This window comes from Lycium barbarum, chromosome 10, assembly GCF_019175385.1.
Source record: "Lycium barbarum isolate Lr01 chromosome 10, ASM1917538v2, whole genome shotgun sequence".
Lineage (NCBI taxonomy): Eukaryota > Viridiplantae > Streptophyta > Magnoliopsida > Solanales > Solanaceae > Lycium > Lycium barbarum.
In genome coordinates this window covers 101,718,491-101,742,769 of record NC_083346.1, presented here as the reverse complement: position 1 = coordinate 101,742,769, position 24,279 = coordinate 101,718,491, and the positions used below count along the sequence as shown (strand labels likewise).

Below are 24,279 nucleotides of genomic sequence, written 5' to 3'. Positions count from 1 at the left end.
TACAATATTATCTGAAACCTCAAGTATTATCCCAGGAGAAAGTCTCTACTCCTCGAATCCATCATTCCTCAAGTATATACTAATCAGGCCACGGCGATCTCAAATCAGGAACCAAACAGGAAATCAATGTTGACGAACACCACACATTACAAATAATAATCACAACCAGAAATCAGGGGTATGAGTGGATGAAATATGAATGCAATGCTATGCAATGATACACACATGCTCCGGGAGGACGATGTCCACCATCCAACAGTCATGGCCCATGGGGGACCGCTAAGTCCATGTACCGCCATTCCGTATACACAGCCTAGAATGACTCCTCCATTGAACTCCCCGCTAGCCACTCTGTATCACACAACACAGAGATGGCTACGCGATATAATAATGTCATAAGAATCATAATTACTTTCGTGCTCATTTATCACCGTCGCACCAATATCAAGTCACAACAATATAGCATGGTTATGAAAATGTATGTCATGCAATGAGAATATCGAATGCAACATATTCATTTCAGTCGTGCCACACAAGGACACTTATCACAACAACAACATCAACAATATCAACAATATCATATCTTTCCTTACCCTTCCAACGACATCAACATATGATAAAATACGGTTTCCCACTCATAAGGTCAACCATTAAGCATCCGGTCAAGAGTCATTCAATGTTCCATTCTCTTTTAACATCATCGATACCAAGTTATAGTTCAATATCAATAACATATGAAATAAAGATGCATACTATGCATGAAGTCATCATCAACAGTAAGTCATAAGTTAAGTTTCCATCCCACTAGTCTCCCATGATACATAGAATCTTCCAAATCATGTATGAAATGTTAAGCATGATTCCTAGAGTTTCTAATAGGCCACAAGCCCGAACACATAAAGCCACAATACAAATATAACGTAATAAGGCAACAAGCCACAATCAATCAACAACCAACCTAGTAGAATTCCATCCCAACTCCACACTCGAGGGTGTACATGTTGTCTCCGACAATCACTAACTCTACATATGCTTACTAACCGAAGTCTAACCATAAGGTAAGCCGTAACCTACCTGGAAAGTCGAACAACAATCTTGACCCGTCAAACTTGAGCCTTGCCCTTCCTTTGTGCCTCAAAGGAATGGAAGTCTAGTCATATCCAAATACGGTATTAGAATCAAGAAGGACAACACCCATAAGCATTACTTCTATTCAAGTCCCAAATCCTAACTCATGGAATGAGGAAACGAACCCTTAAGGGTAAAATGGTCAATTCGAAGGCTAAATATGAAATTCATACTCTAGGTGATCAATTCCCATCAAACAATGGCTAGATTAACTCATGGATTAGGCCAATTCAGATTCTAGGTGAAACCCTCAAATTTGGGTATGAACCCTAATTTTCAATTCCACAAATTGGTCACTAATAATGGTATATTCATGTTTATATAGCCACTACCCGTCAATTCCATACTTGATAAAGCTTAATCCATCCAAAAATTAAGGTTTGATAACCAAAAACTCATTCAAGAAAGAAACCCAAAAACCCTCTTTAATACTAATGTTATTGGAAGACTCTAGCATGGATTATGAATCATAAATGAAGAATGAAGATAGATGGACTTACCAAAATGAAGAATCACCCAAAAGTCTCTTGAAATGCCCTCCGAGAAGCTTAGAAACGAATGGAAATGAACGAGGCACTTAAGGGTTCTATCATCTCATTAAATACGAGACAACCTCGTCACCCGCTGCAGCGGTGACATAACTGCTACGGCGGTCACCCCCAAATACACTAAGCCACTATAGCGGCAGGGCCTCCGCTATACTGCTGCTGCGGCATACACCAGATACCAGAAATTTCCTAACTTCCACAAGTCTCAACCCAAAATTCATCTATCACCCGAGGCCCCACACATACAAACCAGATATGTAGACGTACATAAAAACACGCTACGAACGTACTCGTGGCCTCGAAATTCCCAACGGGGGTCTCGTTGACCAAGTCAACCCCCAATAGTCTAAAACTAACTTTTCAACCCAAGTCCCAAAACGCACCCGAGCGCATTGGGAACCGAACATACCCGCAAGTTACAAATGACCATCCGGACCTCTCGGAATCTACGGATTTTCAAAAAGGTCCGTTTACCCAAAAGTAAACTTTGAGTCAAACATTTTTCACTTTAAGGCTTATTTTCACAAAAACCTATCCAATACTCATCGATGGCCTTGGAAATCGTACCACCCGTCCTCGCAAGTCAAATATATGCTAACCAAGCTCAGGAAAAATTCAACAGGGTCAAAAGTACCGTAACGGCCAAACGGGTCATTATACAAGTCTTTTTATTTATTTTTGGTTTTTTTTAGTCTAATATTAGTGATTTAAGGACCATTAGGTGTCCTAAAACTATTTTGATCATGTGTCTAATGGATGGGGACTCTAATATGATGTATTAAAGTGTTATTATAATGTTTAAATAGTATCAAGTCTTTTTATTTATTTTATTTTATTTATTTTTGGCTTTTTTTAGATTTAGGGTTTGGGGTTTTTTTTTTTTTTTGGGTCTGTTGGACTTGTGCAAATTTAGTAGGCTTCTCATTCCAATAGTCACCTTTATTCCCGTGGTTTATAATCAACCTTAAAGGTCCATCATAGATTGTGTCAATGAGTAATTATAGATCAATGTCGTTTATTATCAGTTATGTCTATTAATAGACCCAACACACTTATCTTTATTTCGACTGTCAAGCCACGTATTTTTTACAACGGTAATAAAATAAAATATTCTCAAATTTACAATAGTAACAATCCACCCTTCCCTATATAAAACTGACTCAAAATTCAAACACCTCCATTGTCTCTTTTGTTGATCAAACATCTCCATAGTCTTTTTTCTTGATCAAACTGAACCATTATATTTTTTCTTGATCAAAACATCCAAAATGTCTCAGCTATCCGAAACATCTCAACCACAAGATCCTGACATTTGTTTCTGCGGTGAATACACAGTCTTGAAGACATCACGCACCCCAAAGAATTGAGGTCGCAAATTCTTTAATTGTGCAGTTGGAACTGTGAGTTTCTAATTCAAAATGTATGCGTTTTTTATGTGGTTTCAGTTTAAAAACCTCTAATTGATTGTTGTTTGCTTCAGGAATATGGTGGCTGCGACTATTTCAGGTTTATTGATCCACACCCCAACAAAACACTAAAAAAATCTCAAATGAGCCCAAGACCTAGCAAGAGCCCAGGTGGACCTGAGACACCAATATCAAAAGGCTTAACCAAATTTGAACTGCAAAATAGGCTTAGAGAATCTTTAGAGAACGAGGAATTACTTCAGTCGTTGTTTAGAGAATTTGAAGAAAAGAAGAATCGCTTAAAAGTTATGTTGGGAGAAGACGAAATTGAGAGCGATGAAGTAAAATAGAGGTTGATGGTGACTGAAGTGAAAGAGAATAGACTAAGGATGATTTTGTATGGTTTATTAGTGGTGTTTGCTATATGGAAATATGTAATAGGGATGTAGTGGGATTGGGTATTTGATTTTGGTGTACGAAGAATTTTGGACAATATGAAGCGGGTTTTATTTATATAACATCTCTATTTAGTTTGTGTATAAACTTTATTCATAGTCGATAATAGTATATATATAAACTCACAGTCGATGATAAAAAATCATCGTAGCAGATAATAAGGTTTCATGTCACCGATATTAAGACGTGACCACTACTTGTAAAAACAATTATATTTGAAGACATCCAAGTTCACAATGAAACAATACACTTAGATACATAACAATCAAATTAATTGTTTGTTAAAACAATCATATTTGAAAACATCCAAATTCAAAAGGAAACAACACAATTATACAAAGGTTTCAATGATCTAACCTTCGCATAAATTAATCCAAACAGTCAAAATTAATTATTTGTTAAAACTGTCAGACATTAGTACTGATTGTTTGTCATCATCCACCACACACATTCAGCAAAAAAAATATTGTTTGTTACAACCCAAATAACCAAATTAGTTGTCTGAAGAACCATTAATCTAGGTGAGGACGCCTGACACAACTTTTCAGAGTCAAACTCAACATCAGCTTGACTTGTCTCACTAGTATTCTTCTCATTAATCATAGCAGGGACATCTGCTTCCTTCTCAGCTTGAGCAGCTGGCATAGGGAGCTCAACCTTCTTGACCTCAACCTTCCCATGTTTCTCTACTTCAGAAGCTGTTCTAGGGACCTCAACCTTCTCAAGATCAGCACTAGCATTCTTCTCATTAACCTGAGTAGGGACATCTGCTTCCTTCTCATCTTGAGCAGCGGGCATAGGGAGCTCAACCTTCTCGATCTCAAGTTTCTCAACTTCAAAAGCAGGTCTAAGGACCTCAAGCTTCTCATGAGCAGCTGGTCTAGGGATCTCAGTAGTTGGCTCAGCACCTACATTCAACTTGTTAATAGCAGATGGTTCCACAGGTGCTTGTGCTGCATTTTTGCTGCAGTTTTTGGACATAATTAAAAAGAAGGCAAATCGTATACAACATAATTGCAACAAAAAATTTCAAAATGTTCACCTTTCTCTTTGACAGTCTCCTGATTCTTTTTCTTTGCCTTCTCGCTCCTTCTAAATTTTTCTGCCTCCACATAAGTGAGAATAACGTTCAGAGACTCCTCTACCTTATCCATATGCTGCTGCAGTTCCACATGCTGTATCGACACTGATGGGCCCCCACTTGTTGCGGCACGACCCCTATAAGTCCCAGTGCCAACATTACCACCAAAATCTTCTGATTGAATATCTTCCCCAACATATGAGAGCTCCTTGGACTCCTTTTCGAACCTGCTACGACGCTTCGAGCCATGATAAGTATCCTCATCAGAATTCTCCTTGGGCTCCTTTCTCAACCTACTAGGAGCCTTCGAGCCATTCTTTGATGTAACCAATACGGTCACGCCTTTCAATTCAATCTTCAATTTATCTATGATGGGATCATCAACCTCATCATCAAATGCCAAGAAGTCTTTCATGTAGTCCTGCTCCAGCTCACGCATTGTGGGGATGATGTAAGGATGCACAACCTACAAATACGCAAAACATTAGCATATAGTTTATATTTTTTCAAAAACATTGATAATAGACTCCAAATTTATACCTGTATAATTCCCCTCCAATCCTAAATGGATCACCTTCAGTAAATTGCTCCATTTTTGTGGTGTGCCACCTAAGAATCCTAGGATTACGCAGAGGAATCTCATTTGATTTGCCAGCATGTAGTCCAAGTGTGGGGAAAGCTTCATAAGTCCAAACCTATAATGACACAAATAATCGCTGGTTGTAAAAATAAATAACATACAGTCTATAATCTACTACACCAGTGGGTTATAACATGTACCATGAATGCTCAAGGGAAGCCGTAGAGAGCATATGATGGCGTCTTCTTATCAAGGTGGGTTTGGTGGTGCCTAGGAACGTATACCTTGTCCATCAAGTATTCCAAGGTGACTTCCAAGGATTCCCTTCCCCAAGGATAGCTTTGGAAGAATTCCAAATCGTTAGTCATTTTAAACAAATTCGGGTCCACACCCCTGGACACATCTTTGGCCATCAAAATTGTATGGAGAAACCACACAAGACAACATTTCAACTGTTCTTCTTTATTTAATCTAGGCCCTCTTATCACTGACAATAGCTTTTCTGATGTAATCTTCTTGTTTCGAGTAACCTTTGAGTAGAATTCTGCCCCGTTCTTAATTGTCTCGTCCTCTCTAGATTGAGAGGGATATGATCTACAATTTAAACTGGTGATCAATGCAAACTCCTTCAAGCCAAAACGTCGTTCACGAGGAACCACATTTCACGCTTCTTTTTCTGGACCACATGACGAAGAAGCATATAGTGGATCATCCATCCGTTGAAATTGATGAAGAATTTTGACAGCTTTCTAAAGTGACCAAAACAGGAATGCTTCCACATTTTCCTTAGTTTTTGATCTTTCAACACCTTGTTAAATTCAACTAACAACGTCAGCCTGCTCCTAGCAGAAACTTTTGCTGCAAAAGATTCATAATCATCCAGCCAATTGATCAAGCCATATTTTTCAACTTTAATTGTCTTTCAACAATATGGCAAGGACAAAGGATCAAAATCTTCAGCAGCACTATAGTGTTTTTAACCATCCTCAGATACACTCTCAACTCTACTATCAACTTTATCTCCATCAACACTACACTCATCAATGGGTTCTGAGTAGGACGCACTCTCAGCTTCTGCACTTCTTTTCTTTTTCTATCTCGGCTAAGTTCTTCACCTCTTCTTTGTTTATCCTTACGATTCGCATTAGAATGAGTTTCAACCATAGCACAAGAAGGGGAGAGTATTTTTCCTCCTCTTCCTCTACACTTGGGCATTTATACGATCTATATACAAACAATAAAGACGTTGATCAACCACGATATAAAAATAAGAATAATCGATCAAAAGTCTATTAATAGACCATATGTAATTTCAAAAATCAAAAACAAAAAAATAAAGATCGAAACAAGCAAAATAAGTATAAATAACACACATTTCGACGAAAAAACATGCAAAACAACAAAGGTTTTGAAAAAAAGCAGATCTTTATCAACACTAGTTTCTTATCAATGTAGCGGGTCGATATTATTGTCGATTCGGATTTGCACTCGCCTCATTTAAAAAAGAAAAGTATCCCGGGGAAATACGGTTGTCAATCGTACCAGAAAAAAGGGAAAAATATACCTCTACGTGGTGGTGCTCTAAATGGATATTGTTTAGAGTCACCACCTAATTTTTAGGAAATTAGGAAAACCAATAAGGGTTCATTTAAAACGGCTAAATATTAAAAGAAACCTAATCTAACCAAAGTATGGGTAAGGGTTCTGGTGATCCCCCGGGGAAGGTGTTAGGCACTCTGGTATTAAGGATCCGTAAAATACGGTTGATCTACGGGTTCTAACAGTATGCCTTTGTAGATATGGATTGTTTATAGTGAAAAAAAATTGTTTTGTCTTACCTTTCCGCAACAAAGAGTTTAATCATTCATACAAAATATATTGCATTTTTCAAGAAACGAAAGTGGTAAAGTTTTGCCCAAAATTGGGCGTTTGGGTTTCAAACTAGAACACCTAAGTTAACTCCCAAAGGCCTTTAACCTAGGTAGAACACCACGTAAGCCACCCTTTTAAGTTTTAAGTTTTTTAAAGAGTTTTTCTTTAAGTGTAGAAAATAATTTAAGGCATACTATTAGTATCCATTTGTCAACTATATATTTTTTTTTATCAATTTTAAACCAATTTTAGTCTTTTTTAGATAGTCCAAGTTTTGAAAGTCTAAATCAGTCCACAAGTCATAAATCAGTCCATATAGTCCGTAAGTCCCCAAAACAGTCCACAAGTTTTAAAAATAATCATTTCAGTCCTCAAATATCAAAAATCGATCAGTTTTTTCTCAAGCTTGCGAAATAGTATTAATTTTAGGAGAGTTGTGTTAATCATATCCTTTTCATTCAAGTGAATTTGTAATACTTTGAAAAAAGTCAAGTTTTGGCAACTCTTAAACTATGGAATAACTTTTAAAGGTTACAATAAATAAAATAGATGCTCAAATTTGGAATATAAAATTCATAAATAAATAGATAAGGAATTGGGCCGACCAAGCCCAATAAGAATGTGTTATGCATTTAGGGTAATCCTTGGGTCCAAACGTACGCTCCATTTTTGCTCCAAGTTGGTAGACTCGGTCTAGATGCGTTAGTGGGCCCCAACGGATTTGGGTGGACAAGGATGCAAACGGGTATACAAAACATTAGAATACACTCATAAATTAAACTAAGTACACAAACTAATGCCTACAATGATTATTACATAGCCAAAAAATGAATTACAACATTATTGGGCCAAGCCCTTATATTAAAACTAGCAGCAGTGGATAATCAGATAGTCCAGATAAGAATTAAGCCCAAAATAGTGATAATAATAGCCTGGGTGCGAAATGCGAGTGACAGGCCCAAGCAGCAGGCCCAAAATTATTTTTTCCTTAAATTTTCTAAGAGCCAAGCTGTGATATATACAATATATAACTAATATATCACTCAATTCTCTTCTCAAATTTTCTAAGTGTCAAAACTATGATATACACAATATACTACTAATATACTCGTAAAAATAGAGAGCAAAACCCACTAAGGGGCATACCCTCTATATACCTTGATATACCCTATATACTCAGCATATATATTCCTCAAATACCCACTTAGATCACCCAGGTATTCTTCAAATTTACCCCCATAATTCCAATGATTCTAAAATTAAGCATTTAGCTACTAATTAAGGCTAAGCCATTCAATTAAGAGTTCTTAGCCATACACAATGTCAAGGTCAGTCACAGCAAGTTAAAACAAGAATGTCACAGAGTAATGTCAAAATCCCAAAGTCAATTTTCTAGGCTAGATTTTGATTTTAACAAGTGGTTGGAACCATTTCAGTCTCATTTTTTTTTTTCAAATTAGCACTCAACGGGTTCAAAACGCTATTTTTTGGCAATTGACATATTGCAACACCTCACAAAAAGAGTCTCAAATAAAGGTTCAACCATAAGTTAATTTCCTGGAAATGCACAGAGGATTCAACGATTGGTGACAGAATTCTCACTCAGTTACAGAATTAACCAAACATCCTTCCAAGTAACCAGATTGTATAGAGCATTAGTAAAGGTCTGAAGTGGTTTCAGCCTCAAACTTACTACTAAGGCTGCTCATATGGGCTTAAGGTACAAGTAGAGGTCACACACACAGTGATAACAAAACTCTAGATAGGAGCCTCCAAATAGTTCAAGTAATTCCAATAGGGATCAAAATAGGTGCAAAGTATTAATCTCAAGTGCAAGTTTTGGTCTTCAATGGCATGAAGAAAATAGGATCATGTGAACAGAACCATCAAACAAATAGGAAAGGGAAGAGGGACAAGGGCATAAGCCACTCATGATTACTACTTCATTTTACCTTTCTTAACTCATCAAATACTCTAAGTTAAACAAAATTCACAGAAAGTTTTCAGCAAAATTATTGCACCTTTAAACTCAGTAAATGAATCATAAGATCATCAAACAAGCAAAGAGGGAAAACTCAAGATAAGGACTAAGCAAATACAATATTCAACTCTTCAGAATATTCATGGTTCCTTCCTTTAAATTCTTTTGACCAACATCACATCAGTCAAAGAAACAAACTCACAGTACCTACGCCCATATTGTTAATGATAGATGAGCCTCAAATTTCAAATGTCAAACAAGAACAACTTAGGGGTTGCAAGTAAACCAACTCTACTCCCAAAATTTTAAAGGCAATTTCACACAAAACACAAGTCTAGCATCATTTATATTTTTAAATCAGTTTTAAACACCAGAGTTAAGCAATACACACAACAATCAAACAAGCATGATATTGGAGCCTCGAGTCAGAGTAGTTCAACAAACAAAGGAAACAAAATCCTCCCAGGGTTCCTTTTAAATCCTAACTTCTTTTAAAGCTAAGTATCATGCCAAATTGTTCTAATTACCAAAAGCAGGTCTTAAAGCTAAGTTTCACACCATAAAAGAGATTCATCTAGGTAAAAGGTCAAGCAATTTAATCAAATAGACCAAATGAATCACACAGTTCACACAGAGGACTTCAAGTGCTTGTTTATCCAATTTTAGAAGTTAAGAGCTAACATGGTAAATGATTAACCACTGTACAGAGGTGAAATTCATGTGTTAGACTTATGCCTGACTCATTTTAAGCCTCTAGTTACTTAGCAAAGAGTCACAGAGGCAACTTTTGATATAAGGATCAATTTTTATTTTAGCTTTAGCCAACCTCAAAATTTTACAACTAATGAATGCAAGTTAGTATCTATAAACCATCACAATTAAACATCTTATGTCACACCCCGAACCATGGCCTGGGCGTAACAGGGCACTCGGTGCCTGACTGCATATGACCGAGCGAACCATATGGCTTGCTGAATCATCATGAGGCATACATAAGCGGAATGTAACATGAAACATGATGGGCTTTAAGAAAACCACATGAAGTCATAATAACTTATAAAATACTTGTTTAAAACATGAATGCGAAAATACCATGAATCAAGCAAAAGATGGCTAAACAACTCTGAATATCTGACATAACATAACTGACTGGTCTAGTCTATGAAACCTCTAACGTAAGTCTAAACATGAAAACATACTCGCTGGGACAAGGCCCCCAGCATACATTTAAATGCACATCTGATCATGAAAATAAATAAGTAAATGTCTAAACCCCGAAAGAGATTGAGGCTCACCCAAAAGCTGATAAGTGCGAAGTCCTACTAAGCAAATGCGTCGTCCTGTAAATTAGTACCTGCATCGTGAAATGTAGGCCCCCGGGCAATAAAAGGGGACGTCAGCACATTGAATGTACTTGTATGTAAAGCAACTGAAAGAAATAACATGGGACATGGAATAACATGATAAGAAGTGAAATTGAAAACCTAGACATGAACATAAGCATGAATACACACACACACACACACACACACACACACACACACACACATATATATATATATATATATATATATATATATATATATATATAATATGAGTAAAACATGATAAGTAGGGAGAGCATTTCATAAACCGACAACATGATATCACCATGTGGGTATGTGGAGTCTGGTACCTCACCAGACCAGCAGAGCCCCCATACCTTGTCAGGGTATAAGGTGTAACGTGCTTGATAGATCTATTCAGTGGAAAATGAAGGAATCGTCCTAAATGGGTGGAGTGATCCTTATCCTACGGTGGCTAACGTAGTTTCAGGCTACTTAAATCCTTCTCGGTAATTAGTGCAACTCCCAAAAACATGAACATGATATTGTTGGCTAAGAAGCCCATGAATTATATAACTTGCTTGTAAACATGATTGTTGCTTGTATTAGAACATGAAGATAATATATAATATAACTTGTATGGAAATATGGAAAATATATAGAAGTTCATGAAAATAAACATAGTAATTAATAACTTGCATGTAAGAACCCATGGAATGCAAATGATGGGTTTTCATGGATTACAGAAAGATTCTGAATAATCAAAATGATGTATCAAGAACACAATAACGGATTAATAATAAGTCAAGACATAGTATAACATGGTACATGGACCTAGGGTTATCATGAACATGGTTAAAATCCTAGTTTTAATGGTTTTTGGCATAATCATGGAAGAACATGGCGTCCAGTCGAGCCTACTATTGATGCTACTGCTATTGATCCTACTGCTACCACTATGGGTGTCCCAGAGAATGTTGTTGCGAGTGCCGATGTTGCGGCTGAGACTGTAGATACACCGGCTTCCGCAGCCGAGACAGCCCGTGTTACAGCTACCACACATGGTCCTCCTTCGGGATCTGCCACTGCAGCTGCGTCAGCTGAGCCTGAAGATCCAGATTTGGAGTTGCTTAATTTTAGCCATGGTAACTATAGACAGATTGCATACAAGGCAGTGAAGGCTGAAAGAGAGATAGGGAGAATCATGCAACAGTTCAAACCAAAGGTGGTTAAAATAGTGGAGACATTGATTACAGAGGCTACTACAGATATCCGTAAGGATTTCCAGTAGAAGCACGAGGTATATCAGGCTAGACTAGATGGATTTGAGTCTAGATTGATGACTTTAGAGCAGACGGCATCCGGTGGGGAGGGGGGGTCTGCTTCTTTGAGGAGTGAGTTGAAGAGTCTGAAGAAGGAACTTGAGGCGCTTAAAGCGCAATGTATAGTATCCGCACCAGTTCCAGCACTACGTGCCACTTCGTCAAGTATGATTCCAGTGTTGGATCTGATGGAGTCTGAGGAAGAGGGGGAGGATATTGCGTCCCTTTTGTGAGACACAGGCAAGACGGACCGTGAGACATATGAGGATCCTAAGGAGATGGCCAAGAAATTGAAGAAGACGGAGGAAAAGGATAGCAGCAGGCTATCCATAATTCATTAGTGGAGCCACAGAGATGATCAGGCGAGTCCAGTAGTAATCCGCTTGATAAGGCAGGCCAGTCTCGATATGCGCACAACGCCTAGGGCACCCAAGTACAACTCCCTTCCATTGATCTTATAATTGACGCACTGAGGACAGTGCTTGATTTTTCTATTGGGGGTGGGATTGCAAATATGTGTTTAGGAACCCCCCCCCCCCCCCAACTTTTCTTTGCTAGAGTTCTTTTCCTGAGGGGTTTTTGTTGTCGAAACTGGCATGTTTAGGTAGAATAGAGTAGTTTTGGCTTATATGGTAGTACTTTAGTAACTTACGGCATGTTAATTTTTGATTTGGAAAGATGTTTTATGAAGAAAAAAATGGAACCCCTTAAATTTTTTATGAATACTTAGGAATAACTATGAATTGACGTGATTGGTTCTTTTCATGACATGATAATTATGAGTGTATTAAGTACGATAAATAATTTCTTGGGATATTGTGTTAAACTGAATTCCGTTTCCATTGTGTGTTGTGAGTTTTAGTTTCGTTCACTTATTGTGCTTACAATCTAGAACTTGCTCGAGTAGTCGTGTTTGCATTCTAAGGATGTATTGGTTGTGAAATGATCCTAGGCCGTCTTTGTGTAGCTGGAAACCCTTTCTAAACACTTTTGTCCCTACATAAATGAACAATGATCCCTAGTTACCCATTGTGAGCCTATGTGACCTATTTTCTTTGACTAGTCGTTTACGAGCCTTTACCCTTTCTTTGAATAATCCCTTTTTTTTGCACCAAAGTCCCTCCTTGACATTATGAATGTGAAAAATGAATAAATTGGGGGGTGTTGGGTGAATTATGTAGAGAATGAGGCTGAAAGCCTAAGTTGAGGGTGGAAGCAAAGTTATATGGTATAGGGTTCGGTGTTGATAAGCATAGTATTGAAACAAAAATCTGGAAAATCTGAAAAGAAAAAAAATATTAGAGTTTAGTCCAATAAAGTCACACTGGCCCTACAGGATAAAGTAAAGAAGCAAAGTAAGAAGGGTGAATAAAATAGAAGAAAAAGTGTAGTGTTCAAGGAGGGCGAGCCACTGTTGACCAAATATGTATCCTACCCGTCCTAAAGCCTACATTACAACCCTACAAAGTCCTAGAGTGATCATAACTAAGATGTCCAAAGGTGAGAATATTGAAAACGAGGGCAAGCCTATGGTATGTGTAAGTGCAATATGTGAATTTCTTTGTGAGAGTGAGTAACTTCTCTTCTCCTTTGTCTTAGTCCTTATTGTGTTGTACATATGTGTGAGGGACATTCTTTGGTCTATGTGAGGGCAGTCGGATGAAATTGTGAGCATTCCCTAAAAAGCAATGTTTGTGTGTATATTGATGCTTCTGATAATGTTATGACATGGATTGAAACTTCACTGTGAGTTTTAGTGTCCTGAGTGTGAGTTGTGTTCTGATTTTGAAAGTTGAGGTGTTGTGACAAACATGCATGCCCGTAGTTCTAAGTTAAAATCATTGTATACATTAGTACTTTGTTATATCTAGATGTTAGATTCAGTCGTTGTGTTGTATGACTTGCCTGAAGACAAGCAAAGACTTTAAGTTGGGGGTGTTGATGTGCCAGGAAATTATGGCACATCTAAGGCCTTTTTACGAGAAGTTTTACTTGTTTTTAAGCAAGTTAGTGGCAATTTAATGTGTTTTTAGTGTTTTTTAGGTAATGGAGCAATTTTGGGATGAAAACTGTTAAAGTGCAGAATTTGGCCTTAATGACAAAATATTGGCCGTATTCTCAAATACGGGCCGTATTCCTTGGGTGTAATTAAAGTTAAGCTGAAATAGAAAGTCATGCTGAGAAGATGTTAAAAGACGAAAAACTTTTACGGGCCGTATTCCACTTTATGGTCCGTATTTCAAAGCGTATTTAACATTAAGACACTTGGCAGAAAGTTGAGATTTTACAAGTTGAAATACGACCAAGCAGAATACGGACCGTAAATCAAAATACGGTCCGTAATCTAAGATGTTGCAGTTGCCCAGATTTTGAAGGAAGACCAACCTACTTTACGGTCCGTAATGTGAAATACAACCGCATTTTATGTCGTCGGGGACCAACGTGTAATTCTGTAACTTTTATGTTTTCAAAACCTATAAATAGCCCAATGTAGGGTTTTGTTTATTATCAGTTGTTATTTTTTGACTCTTGGCTTAGAACATTAAATACTCTCTTGGTTTTGGAGATTCAAAACATCAATTCAAGTATTATCAATTCCTCTTTTCATCAAAAGTAAGCAATTATGAATTCTTCAATCTCTTATTTCTTGTTCTTTGTCATGAGTAGCTAAACACCCTTACTAGGGTTGTGAACCCAATGATGGGTGTTTTGTGATTGGGAATTGAGATTGATATATGCATAATGGGTTGTTAAGGTTTATTTATTCTTCATTCTTCATTCTTCCTTCATAATTAATGGTTGCAAACATTGATTAAAACCATAAACCTTGATTTGTTTAGGAAAATAATTAGGTTTTGGTAAGAATAAATAACAAGAACTCAAAGCTTTAAACTTTGTTTAATAAATTCACTTAGGAATAAGAAAAATTTACTTGACATAATTAACCATTTTCATATCAACTTTCTTATATTTGGGAAAATCATAGAAAGAGATAATCTTTATTCATTGGGAAATAGTAAAGATTCACATAGAGGTTAAGTGCATTCATATAACGATCCATTAGAAGTATATCAAGATCAATACCCATGATCATACACTTTATCTGAAGGGGACATAACCTTGGTTTCTTTTACCATAAATTCCAATCCAAAGAAATTAGTCATAAACAACCAACTTTTACCAAAATCATCGGATTAAGACATTAGACCTAAATTAAGCATTCTACGATTTTAGTAACCTTTTCACACCATATTCCCTGTGGGATTCGACCCCAACCTTGTTGGGTTACTATATTTGACATCGTCCGCTTTACGCTAATAAAAGGTGTAATTTGAGCGTATCAACGTCATCAAGCTAATCCCAAGTACATATGCCGGCAAGGCTATTCGTAGTAGTGATACAACAAAATATAAACCGAGATGACCATAAGACATCTAACTGTGCATATCCGTCTATGAGCCTCTACTGGAGTGCATAACATAATAAGGACGGGACAGGACCCCGCCATACCCATCTATACACAAAATGATCATACCAACTGGACTGCAACTCTGGAACAAGTGGAGTGCTCCTGTACAACCGCTGAGATGGCAGCCTAAGAGTCTGAACCGTCTACCCGTCTACCTGCGGGCATGAACGCAGCCTCCACAAACAAAAGGACGTTAGTACGAATAATGTACTGAGTATGTAAGGCACAAATAACAACATAATGAAAATATGGAGATAACATAAGATAAGAGAGATCAACCTGTCTCTGAATGCCTCTTAAAGCGGATGTCATGCATGCTTGCCTTTTAAAAAAAACATTTTCATTATATATAATACTGTACCCGGCCATATAGGCTCGGTGTTATCATCATCATAACGTACCCGGCCTTTTCAGGACTCGATGTTTAATGTACGTGGCCCTTACGGGACTCGGTGTGAAACATACCCGGCCCTTTCGGGACTCAGTGTCAAAACCCAACTGATCAGTGGTTGCACAATAGGTGTCGTACCCGGCCGACTATAGCGCGGCTCAGTGTGAGAAAATAGCTACATATATATATATATATATATAAGCATGCATGAGAGCCCAAATAAAAGCTATGACTCTATCGGAGTGATGTAAGGTCGGTAAACCTCCGATTATCATTATGAAACTATTATCATGGATATATCTCACCTTGAAGGAACAATAATCATAAGATGAGATCAACATTAATCATAAGATCAATAACCATAATATGAGATCAATAACCAATAATCATGAGATAAGGATCAACAATATTATAAAAACATCAAGAACATATGCTTCTAATATTTCTAAGAGAGGAATCATTATGGACATACTTTGTGTAAGCTTGAAACAATGGAATCGTGCCTTAGGAAAGAAAAGAACAGCCTTAACATACCTTGCCGCTTACTTAACCACTCAAAGTCTACCTTCCGAGCCTGCAAATCTACATCCAAGATGATTTATACAACAATCAGGCCATAGGAACACTTTCACACTCAAACTTAGCTAGTTAATAAGTTAACGGAATTCGGACAGCATTTCCCCTATATTATCTACTCTAACCAATTCCAAAACAGCTCCCAAACATCAATAACAACATCAACAATAACATAATCAAGATACTACATGACAAACATACATAAATCCGTCCAAGACTTCCTTCGAAAATCAGCCCATAAGCAGACAACATCAACATATCAAACTACGACCTTTATACTATGTTTTCCTTCACTTTAAACCATTAAAATCCTCCAAAAACAACTCAATATCAAATTCAATATGAAGAACATACCTTATATTTGAAGAACTTCAACTCACACAACTTGCTTCAAGACCAAACTCACCACAACATCAAGTATAAGCAAGAACAATCACTTTTCATAGACTAGTTTAGTGTAATCTCAATGAATTCTTGATCTAAGAGGCTATAAGTGTTTAAGAAATGTTTATGGAGGTTTCTAGAGCTCAAGAGAGTGTAGAATGATGATAAAATGTGGGGAATGAGGGTATTTATACCCCTTGAAGGTTGGTTCCGCCGACTTTCCAAATGTGCCGGCGGAGAAGCCATCTGGCAGCCCATCTTGAAACGCCCATAACTTTTTACTCCGAGGTCGTATCGACGAACGATTTGTTGCATTGGAAACTAGACTTAATGAACTTCTATTTAAATAGGTTATGAATTCCATAACTCCTCATATTATAGGATATACACCTCCCTCAAGTTGGATCAGAATTTCCTGTCCAAAATTCTGCCAAGTTTTCCAAAATTTCAACAAACTTAATTTCTTCGATTTGCTTGATCCTGAAACCTTGAGACACTTGTTAAAAGTATTCCTTAACCTTATAAGGGTTCCATGACCTCTCTGACCTTACGTTAGTTTACTTACGACGCAAAAAAATTCGAGGTGTAACACGTTCGCATCTTGACTTTAAGCTTGTCAATTTTGGTTTCCTGAAACATTGACAATTCCTCCATTGCTTCAATTCTTTTTGGAACATTGAAAGCTTTTTTAAGCCTCGCGGGTTCACTTTTTGCTTCTGCTTTTTCAATTGGAGTATTATCTTCCAATTTTTTCAGCCTTTGATCTTTTGCTTGTTCTACAGGAACATCTTCCATTGGATCAAATGAGAAATTTTTACCTCTCATCTTAATTTTTAAAATTTCTTTTCTAGCAACATCATTGATGAAACAATGCTTATCCTCAAAGGATACTTTGAATCCTTTTCTACCAATTGACAAATACTCAACAAGTTCTGATCAATATTAGGTACATAAAGAACATCTGAAATTGTCTTATTACCTGAACTTGTTTTAATGACGACAGTTCCTTTTCCTTTAACAAGAATCTGATCACCATTACCGATCCTAACTTTGGATATTTCAGTGGACTTTAACTCTTTGAACAAACTCTTGTCATAAGTCATATGGTTAGTGCAACCGCTATCAAGCAACCAGTGAAACCTTATTTGATATACACATTACAACAAAAAGATGATCTTCTTCTTCATCGGCGACACGTGCATCTGCATCATGGTTCTGAGATTCGTTTTTGCAAACCACTGCTTCATGACCAAGTTGATTGCACTTGTTGCACTTTGCGTCTGGCCTCTTTCAACATCTGATTGGTGGATGACCCATTTTTCCACAGTGCTGACAAGGTGGGTAATTTTTCAAATTTCCACCCTTGCTTTGAGTTTTGTGGCTGGCTGCTAAGGCTCCTTCAACCATACCATCTTGCCTCATAAGCCTCCTTTGCTCCTGTGCCTGGAAAGAATTTAACAACTCTGCCAAGGTAATCTTGGGCAGATCTTGTGTGTTTTTCAAGGTAGTTATACATGTTTCATATCTTTCGGGCACTGTTACAAGAATTTTTTCAACAATTCTTGAATCTTTAAATTCAATGCCTAGCAATATTACCTTGTTAACAATGCCAAGCAATTTGTCCGCGTACTCTTTGAAAGTCTCGAACTCTTTCATTCTCTGCAACTCGAACTCCCTTATGAAATTTAATACTTGCATCCCTCATATTCTTTCATCTCCAGCATATTCTTTCTTTAAATAATCCCAAATTTCTTTTGGTGATGTGAGAGACATTATTCTCGTGAAAATAGTTGTTAAAACAACAACAAACAAAGTTGCTTTCGCCTTGGACTTCCTGGTTTTCTTTTCCTTGTGACTCTTGATTTGGGCCATGGTGGGATTGTTTGGCAGCGGATTAATTTCATAATCCTCTTCCACGGCTTCCCAAAGATCAAGGGCCTCCAAGTAAGTTTCCATTCTTACAGCCAATAATTGATAATTTTCACCACCGAAAGTTGGAGGAGCCGTTCGTGAAAAACTATTTTCGGAATCTATTTCTTTACTCACAATTGTCCCTTTAGAAAAAAGGCTCTAGATACCAATTGTTAATTTTTGAAAGAAAAGAATTACAGGAAAATAGAGAGGAAGAAAAATTTAAGAATTAGAGTTGAATGCAGTAGAGTACAAGAGAGGAGAGCTTATAAACTGAAGTTGAAAGTTCTATATATTTTCACTGCAATGTAAGGCTACAATTTATAATAGAAAATACTAACTTCAAAACCTAAAAATAAGCAGAAAATCTGCTGAAAATAACAAATTCCTAAAGACTAGGAAATACTATTTATTCAAAATTCAAATAGAAATCAACTCCTAAATACTAGGTCTAACTAGTTGACTGGATAAAACTTAATAAATTACTGCAATAAAAAAAATTGCAGCTCTAAGGCAAATAACAACAGAGTGAATGATGATTCTGCTTTACATACATCAGGGAGGAACATGGGTAATTTATGTGTTTTCTTTGATAGTGCCATATTCAACAACCGCACACCCTTAAGAGTGGATCTAGTTCACTGTTATACTGAATACCGCAGTCGATGAGACGCTTATCATCTTTGAAGTGTCGTCCATTATAGAGTATATACTGTTTATGAGATCTAATACCCTCCTTTTCTTGAATGGCGGCCTTAACATCCGCAATTGTGTCAGAACTCTGAACCATTAACTTGAACTTGCGACCAGAATATGAAAACACTGAGATTGGCGTTATTGGTGCATAACGAAGGATTAAGGTAGAACCTTTCTTGATTCCCGAAGAAACAAGAGTCTGTGCATCTCTCAAAACTCCCTCGTCTTCATTCAACAGCTTCTGTTTCTTAAAAGGGATCCCCTTTTCCTCTTGAATATACGCTTTAACTGCAGCTACTATGTCTTCGGGTTCAACCATTGGGAGAAAAGCTTTCGATTCTGATTCCCGGTCTTCTTTGGCAACATCTATAGTACTCGGGAGAAATGATTTTGGTAATGACGTCCAATTAGTCACGTCTTTGTAAGTGTCATCTTAGAATAATGATCGGCATCGTTCGGTCCTGTGACCATGGATCTATCACAATATTACACACAACATAAGCTTCCATCAAAATAAATGATACAACGTCCAATAATTGATTGATCTTTTCTCTTTAAATACTACTATACAAATTATAAAATGTTAATTCACTGGCAACTTTCAAATTAAAAATAAAGCAAAGAACATGTCGAAAACTAACCTGCAACTAAGGAAGACCACAAAATATGTTAGAAGAAACTCACAGCAATGATACTTTTCTAACCGTGCAAGGTTCATATAAAATGGAAAACTACATAGAAATTATGAAGAAACAGATATTTAACTAATTAGTTAGTAGTATATAGGCTGCCTAGTATATATATAGTGAAGAAAAAGAGAGCATATATACTGGGTTTATCAGCCATTTGTTTTGTGCCTTGATCACTTGATCTGCCTCTCTTCATATTGTCCCTCAACTCTAAGAAATGCATGGTTTAACCCAAAACCCAAACTTATAAAAGGAGAACTCAAAATAAAATATTGAGACAAGTCAACTTCTCCCTCCCCCACAAATACACTCCCCCACAAACACACGCATATTAGCACTAAGTGAAATAATTTTAAACCTCAAATTTAAAATTCTTTGCATTCTGGCCAAGTTATTTTCGTGCTGATGGCCAGAAGTGTGGCAACTTTCTAACAGAAAGGTGTTCGACTAAGGTCCAAGCAGCATGCACCTGGTGGTAGATCTTCCCTGGGGTATTAATTTGGTGATGCCAGCACCAAATGATGTCACTTGACATAAAGTTTCAATAGTTCGTTTTTAGGAATAACACATAAACAAGCCCTCAAACTTGACCTCAGCTAGCAAGTATGCACTCAACTAGTATAAAGTTGAACACGTAAACACAAATGCTGACGTGACACATAATTTCGAGGTGTCTAGATGATCATTTTGTAAGTTGGAGTGTTCAACTGATAAAGTGGAGACAAGTTGAGGTGCCTACTTGTGCACACCCAAAGTTGGAAGATATACTTGCCAGCTCAGGACAAGTTTGAAGGTCTGTTTATGTATTATGCCTTGTTTTTAGTTGGACCCCACTAAGTTATACCCGATTTGCTTGTTTCATTGAGGGTCTGTTTCTGTATTATGCTTTGTTTTTAGTTGGACCCCGCTAAACTATACCCGATTTGCTTGTTTCATACTTAAACAGGGTTTTCGTGGTAAGGTACCCTGGAAAAGCATTAACTTGCAGCCAATATTCATTCCTATGTTCAAATTTATACTCTGGCTTGCTATTCATGAGAGGCTTGCCACAGTTGACAGGTTGCCAGAATCTGGTGTACGAGCGCCTCTAAATTATGTCTTCTGTGGTGTGGCAATTAAAATTTTGATTACTTGTTCTTTAAATGTCATATAATTAACAAGTGTTTCAAGCAGATTATTGAGTTAACTGAGCTTTCATAGGAGCATTGGTGAGGCAAACTGAACTTTATTATGGGCATGTCAAATAGAAAATTGGAAATCTAGCAGTAGCTTCACTTACTAGCTGTGTCTTTGCTGTTCTAGTACACCTTATTTGGCCTGAAAGGATTATGCTTCATTATGGCATGTCAAATGGCAAATTGTTTCTAACTCTAGTTTACTTATGTAATCTGGAAGCACTTGTATACTGATAAGACAGTAGATGATTAGCATCTTCTTGGCGTTGTAACTTTACAATTTTTAGTTCATAGAAATTTCTTTTTACCAAAAAAAAGAGTCATGTGAATCACTTTACATCATTTTCTCTGGCCCAAAACCTAAACTGCTGACAACAGCTTCAAATCTTGTATATTAAAAATTCAACATCATTATGTACACATTCTTTGCTTAAAAGAAGGAAGACATAACCTTATGCAGGCATCCATGACCCGAAAAGGTCAAAAGGGTGAATAAATCAACTTGCTTTGATCAATTTCTCTTATGTACATGAGCAATGACTTCAACCTTCCTCAACTAATTACAGTTTTTCATCCGAACCCAATAGCATTGACTCAGACCTAGTATATGTGGCAAAAGATTTACTAAACAGTATTTAAAATGGATCATATTCTTGCTCTTATATTTCTGTGTTTCTCATACTTCGATTATCGTATGATTTTGTGGTAGTAATGATATATTTTTTTTTTTTCAAATTGCTTTGTCATGCTTTATACGGTATTTTGCCATTACTTCATAACCTCTGTCATTGGTTTTCCCCGACTGTTCAGGTATTTGGTAGTAGAAAAGAATGCCACTAGATCACGATAATAACAACTGATTTTTCATATAGATTACTTATACACATTAAGAACAAACTGACTCAACTTGCTGGAACTTATTGAACAACTACAGGAAAAACATAGAGAAAAAACAGAGCACAACCAATCAAATAGACGTAAAAGAAAAGCAACCATGTCTTTTACTAGCTAAGAGTGCCATATTCAACAACCACACAATTTTTGCACAAGGTGCAGAACACTGTCATACTGAATTCCGTAGGAGATGAGAGAAACATTGTCTTCAAGGTTCTTTCCATCAAAGATTAACCTTTGTTTATGAAATCGAATACCCTCCTTTTCTTGAATGGCGGCTTTAACATCTGCAACCATGTCATCACTCTCAACCATTAACTTAAACTTGCGACCATCAAGTTTTGACACATAGATTTGCGTTATCGGTGCATATCGAAGGATTAAGGTAGATCCTTTCTTGATTCCCACAGAAACAAGTCTCTGCTCATCTCTCAGAACTCCGCCATCTTCATTCAACAACTTTTGTTTCTTAAAAGGGATGCACTTTTCCTCTTGAATGTACGCTTTAACTGCAGCTATACTGTCATCTGATTCAACCATTAGGAGAAAAGCTTCTGATTCTGAACACCGATCTTCTTTGGCAACATCTATAGTACTCGGCATAAAAGATTTTGGTAACGCCTTCCAATTAATTATGTCTCTGTACGTGTCATCTTGAATAATGATCCGCATAGTTCGATCCGATGACCATGGATCTTCTATCACCATAAAACACAACATAAGCTTCCATCAAAATAAATGGTACAACATTCAATAATTGAATGATATTTTTTACTTTAAATAGAAAATTAAACAAAGAACATGCCGAAAACTAATCTGCAACCAAGGAAACTCACAGCAATAGTACTTTTCTAACCGTGCAAGGTTCGTATAGAAATGGAAAACTACATAGAAATTAGGGAAAAAACATAGAGATTTAACTAACAGGATGACGTGTTTAAATCTGTTAGTAATAAAAATAGTGAAGAAAAGGAGAGTATACATACTGGGTTCAGCATCCATTTGTTTTGTGCCTTTATCACTTGATCTGCCTGATCTCTTCATAATCTCCCTTAACTCTTAAGAAATGGCTTAACCCTAAACCAAACTTATAAAGGAGAGGTCAAAATAATATTCCCTCCGACCAATTTAAATCGCTTATTTTTCTTTTTGGTTTGTCCCAAAAAAAATATCTATTTTCATATTTAATAAGTTGATAATTCAAACATATTATATGATAAATTTATAACACAAGGTTTAAATACCTTTTTGCTACTTTACACGTTTTTAATTTGTGACTTTCTTTATTTTTTCCTAAGTTCCGTACCAAATCAAACTAAAACACTTAAATTAAAACGGACACACAGATCCTTAACTCTTAAGAAATGTCTTAACCCCAAGCCCAATCAACTCCCCGCACCCCTCCCCACAGATCCTTAACTCTTGAGAAATGTCTTAACCCCAAACCCAATCAACTCCCCCCACCCCCACTACCACACACACTCACAGAGATCCTTAACTCTTAAGAAATGGCTTGACCCCAATTAGCTTGCTGGCCAAGTGCCTGCTAACAGACAACATATATTACATTCAATTATGTTGGTGCCTTGATCACTTGAATTGTGGCATCTTTCACTGGAACTTAATTTTTAACTTTCTAACAGAAAGGCGTTCGACTAAGTTCCAAATGACGTCACTCGACATCAGGTTTCAATTTTTTGTTTCCCCAGTTATGTTCCAAGTATGAATCGATTTCATTTACTGCAAATTTAGAACGCTGTCACAATTGTAATGGGGTCCAATTGACACAGGATTCAAACTGCTATGCAATTTGCTGAATGCATTACCACTATTTCTGTATCATGGGAGTAATTAAAAAAAAAAAAGTGCCTCAATTATTCGTTACTAAAATAAAATATTTAAAATTATATTTTGAGTTATTAAATAAAGTTTAATGAAAAAGAGCAAATTCCTAAAATAATGATAAATGTAGGTCTTGTTTAGCTATCATATGCCTGTTAACCGGTTCCAACCGGAACTGGACCGGGAACCGGTTAGGAAACCGGCCGGTTCCGGTTCCAAAACCGAAACCGCCTAACCGGTTCCAGTTTACCGGTTTTAAAGTCCAAACCGGAACCGGTCCGGTTTGGATTGCTTAAATTTTTTATTTTTTTTTGTATTATATATATATATTATAGTATTTATTTGTATATTGTAGCTATATTTTCATATGTTATACAACTTTATAATTAAAGTTTAAATATTTACTGACTAACAGCCTAACAGCAAGTCAGCAATACAGAATAGTGCTTTTCGTATACATATATATGTATAACTTACATATACTTATATATATGTATAACTTAATATATATATACTAAATATATGTATAACTTAATATATATACTATACATAC

At 36.7% G+C, this 24,279-nt stretch overlaps 2 protein-coding genes across 3 annotated transcripts; both read right to left on the bottom strand.

Moving 5' to 3' along the window:
• Nucleotides 1-17,809: 17,809 nt before the first annotated feature.
• On the bottom strand, nucleotides 17,810-18,217 carry LOC132613204 (uncharacterized). The gene has a single exon (XM_060327248.1). It carries the CDS (start codon nucleotides 18,215-18,217, stop codon nucleotides 17,810-17,812), a length of 408 nt encoding a protein of 135 aa, XP_060183231.1.
• A 3,614-nt stretch (nucleotides 18,218-21,831) lies between these two features.
• Nucleotides 21,832-23,028, bottom strand: LOC132615075 (uncharacterized). Of its 2 annotated transcripts, none has more exons than XM_060329629.1 (2): nucleotides 22,871-23,028; nucleotides 21,832-22,582 (listed from the first exon to the last, which is right to left on the bottom strand). In XM_060329629.1, the coding sequence occupies exons 1-2, from the start codon at nucleotides 22,926-22,928 to the stop codon at nucleotides 22,014-22,016; spliced, it is 627 nt and encodes a 208-aa protein (XP_060185612.1). In that variant the 5' UTR covers nucleotides 22,929-23,028; the 3' UTR covers nucleotides 21,832-22,013. The 2 variants fall into 2 exon arrangements, with proteins under 2 accessions (XP_060185612.1, XP_060185613.1); XM_060329630.1 differs by having other exon boundaries at nucleotides 21,832-22,579; nucleotides 22,871-23,025.
• Between the last annotated feature and the right edge of the window lie 1,251 nt (nucleotides 23,029-24,279).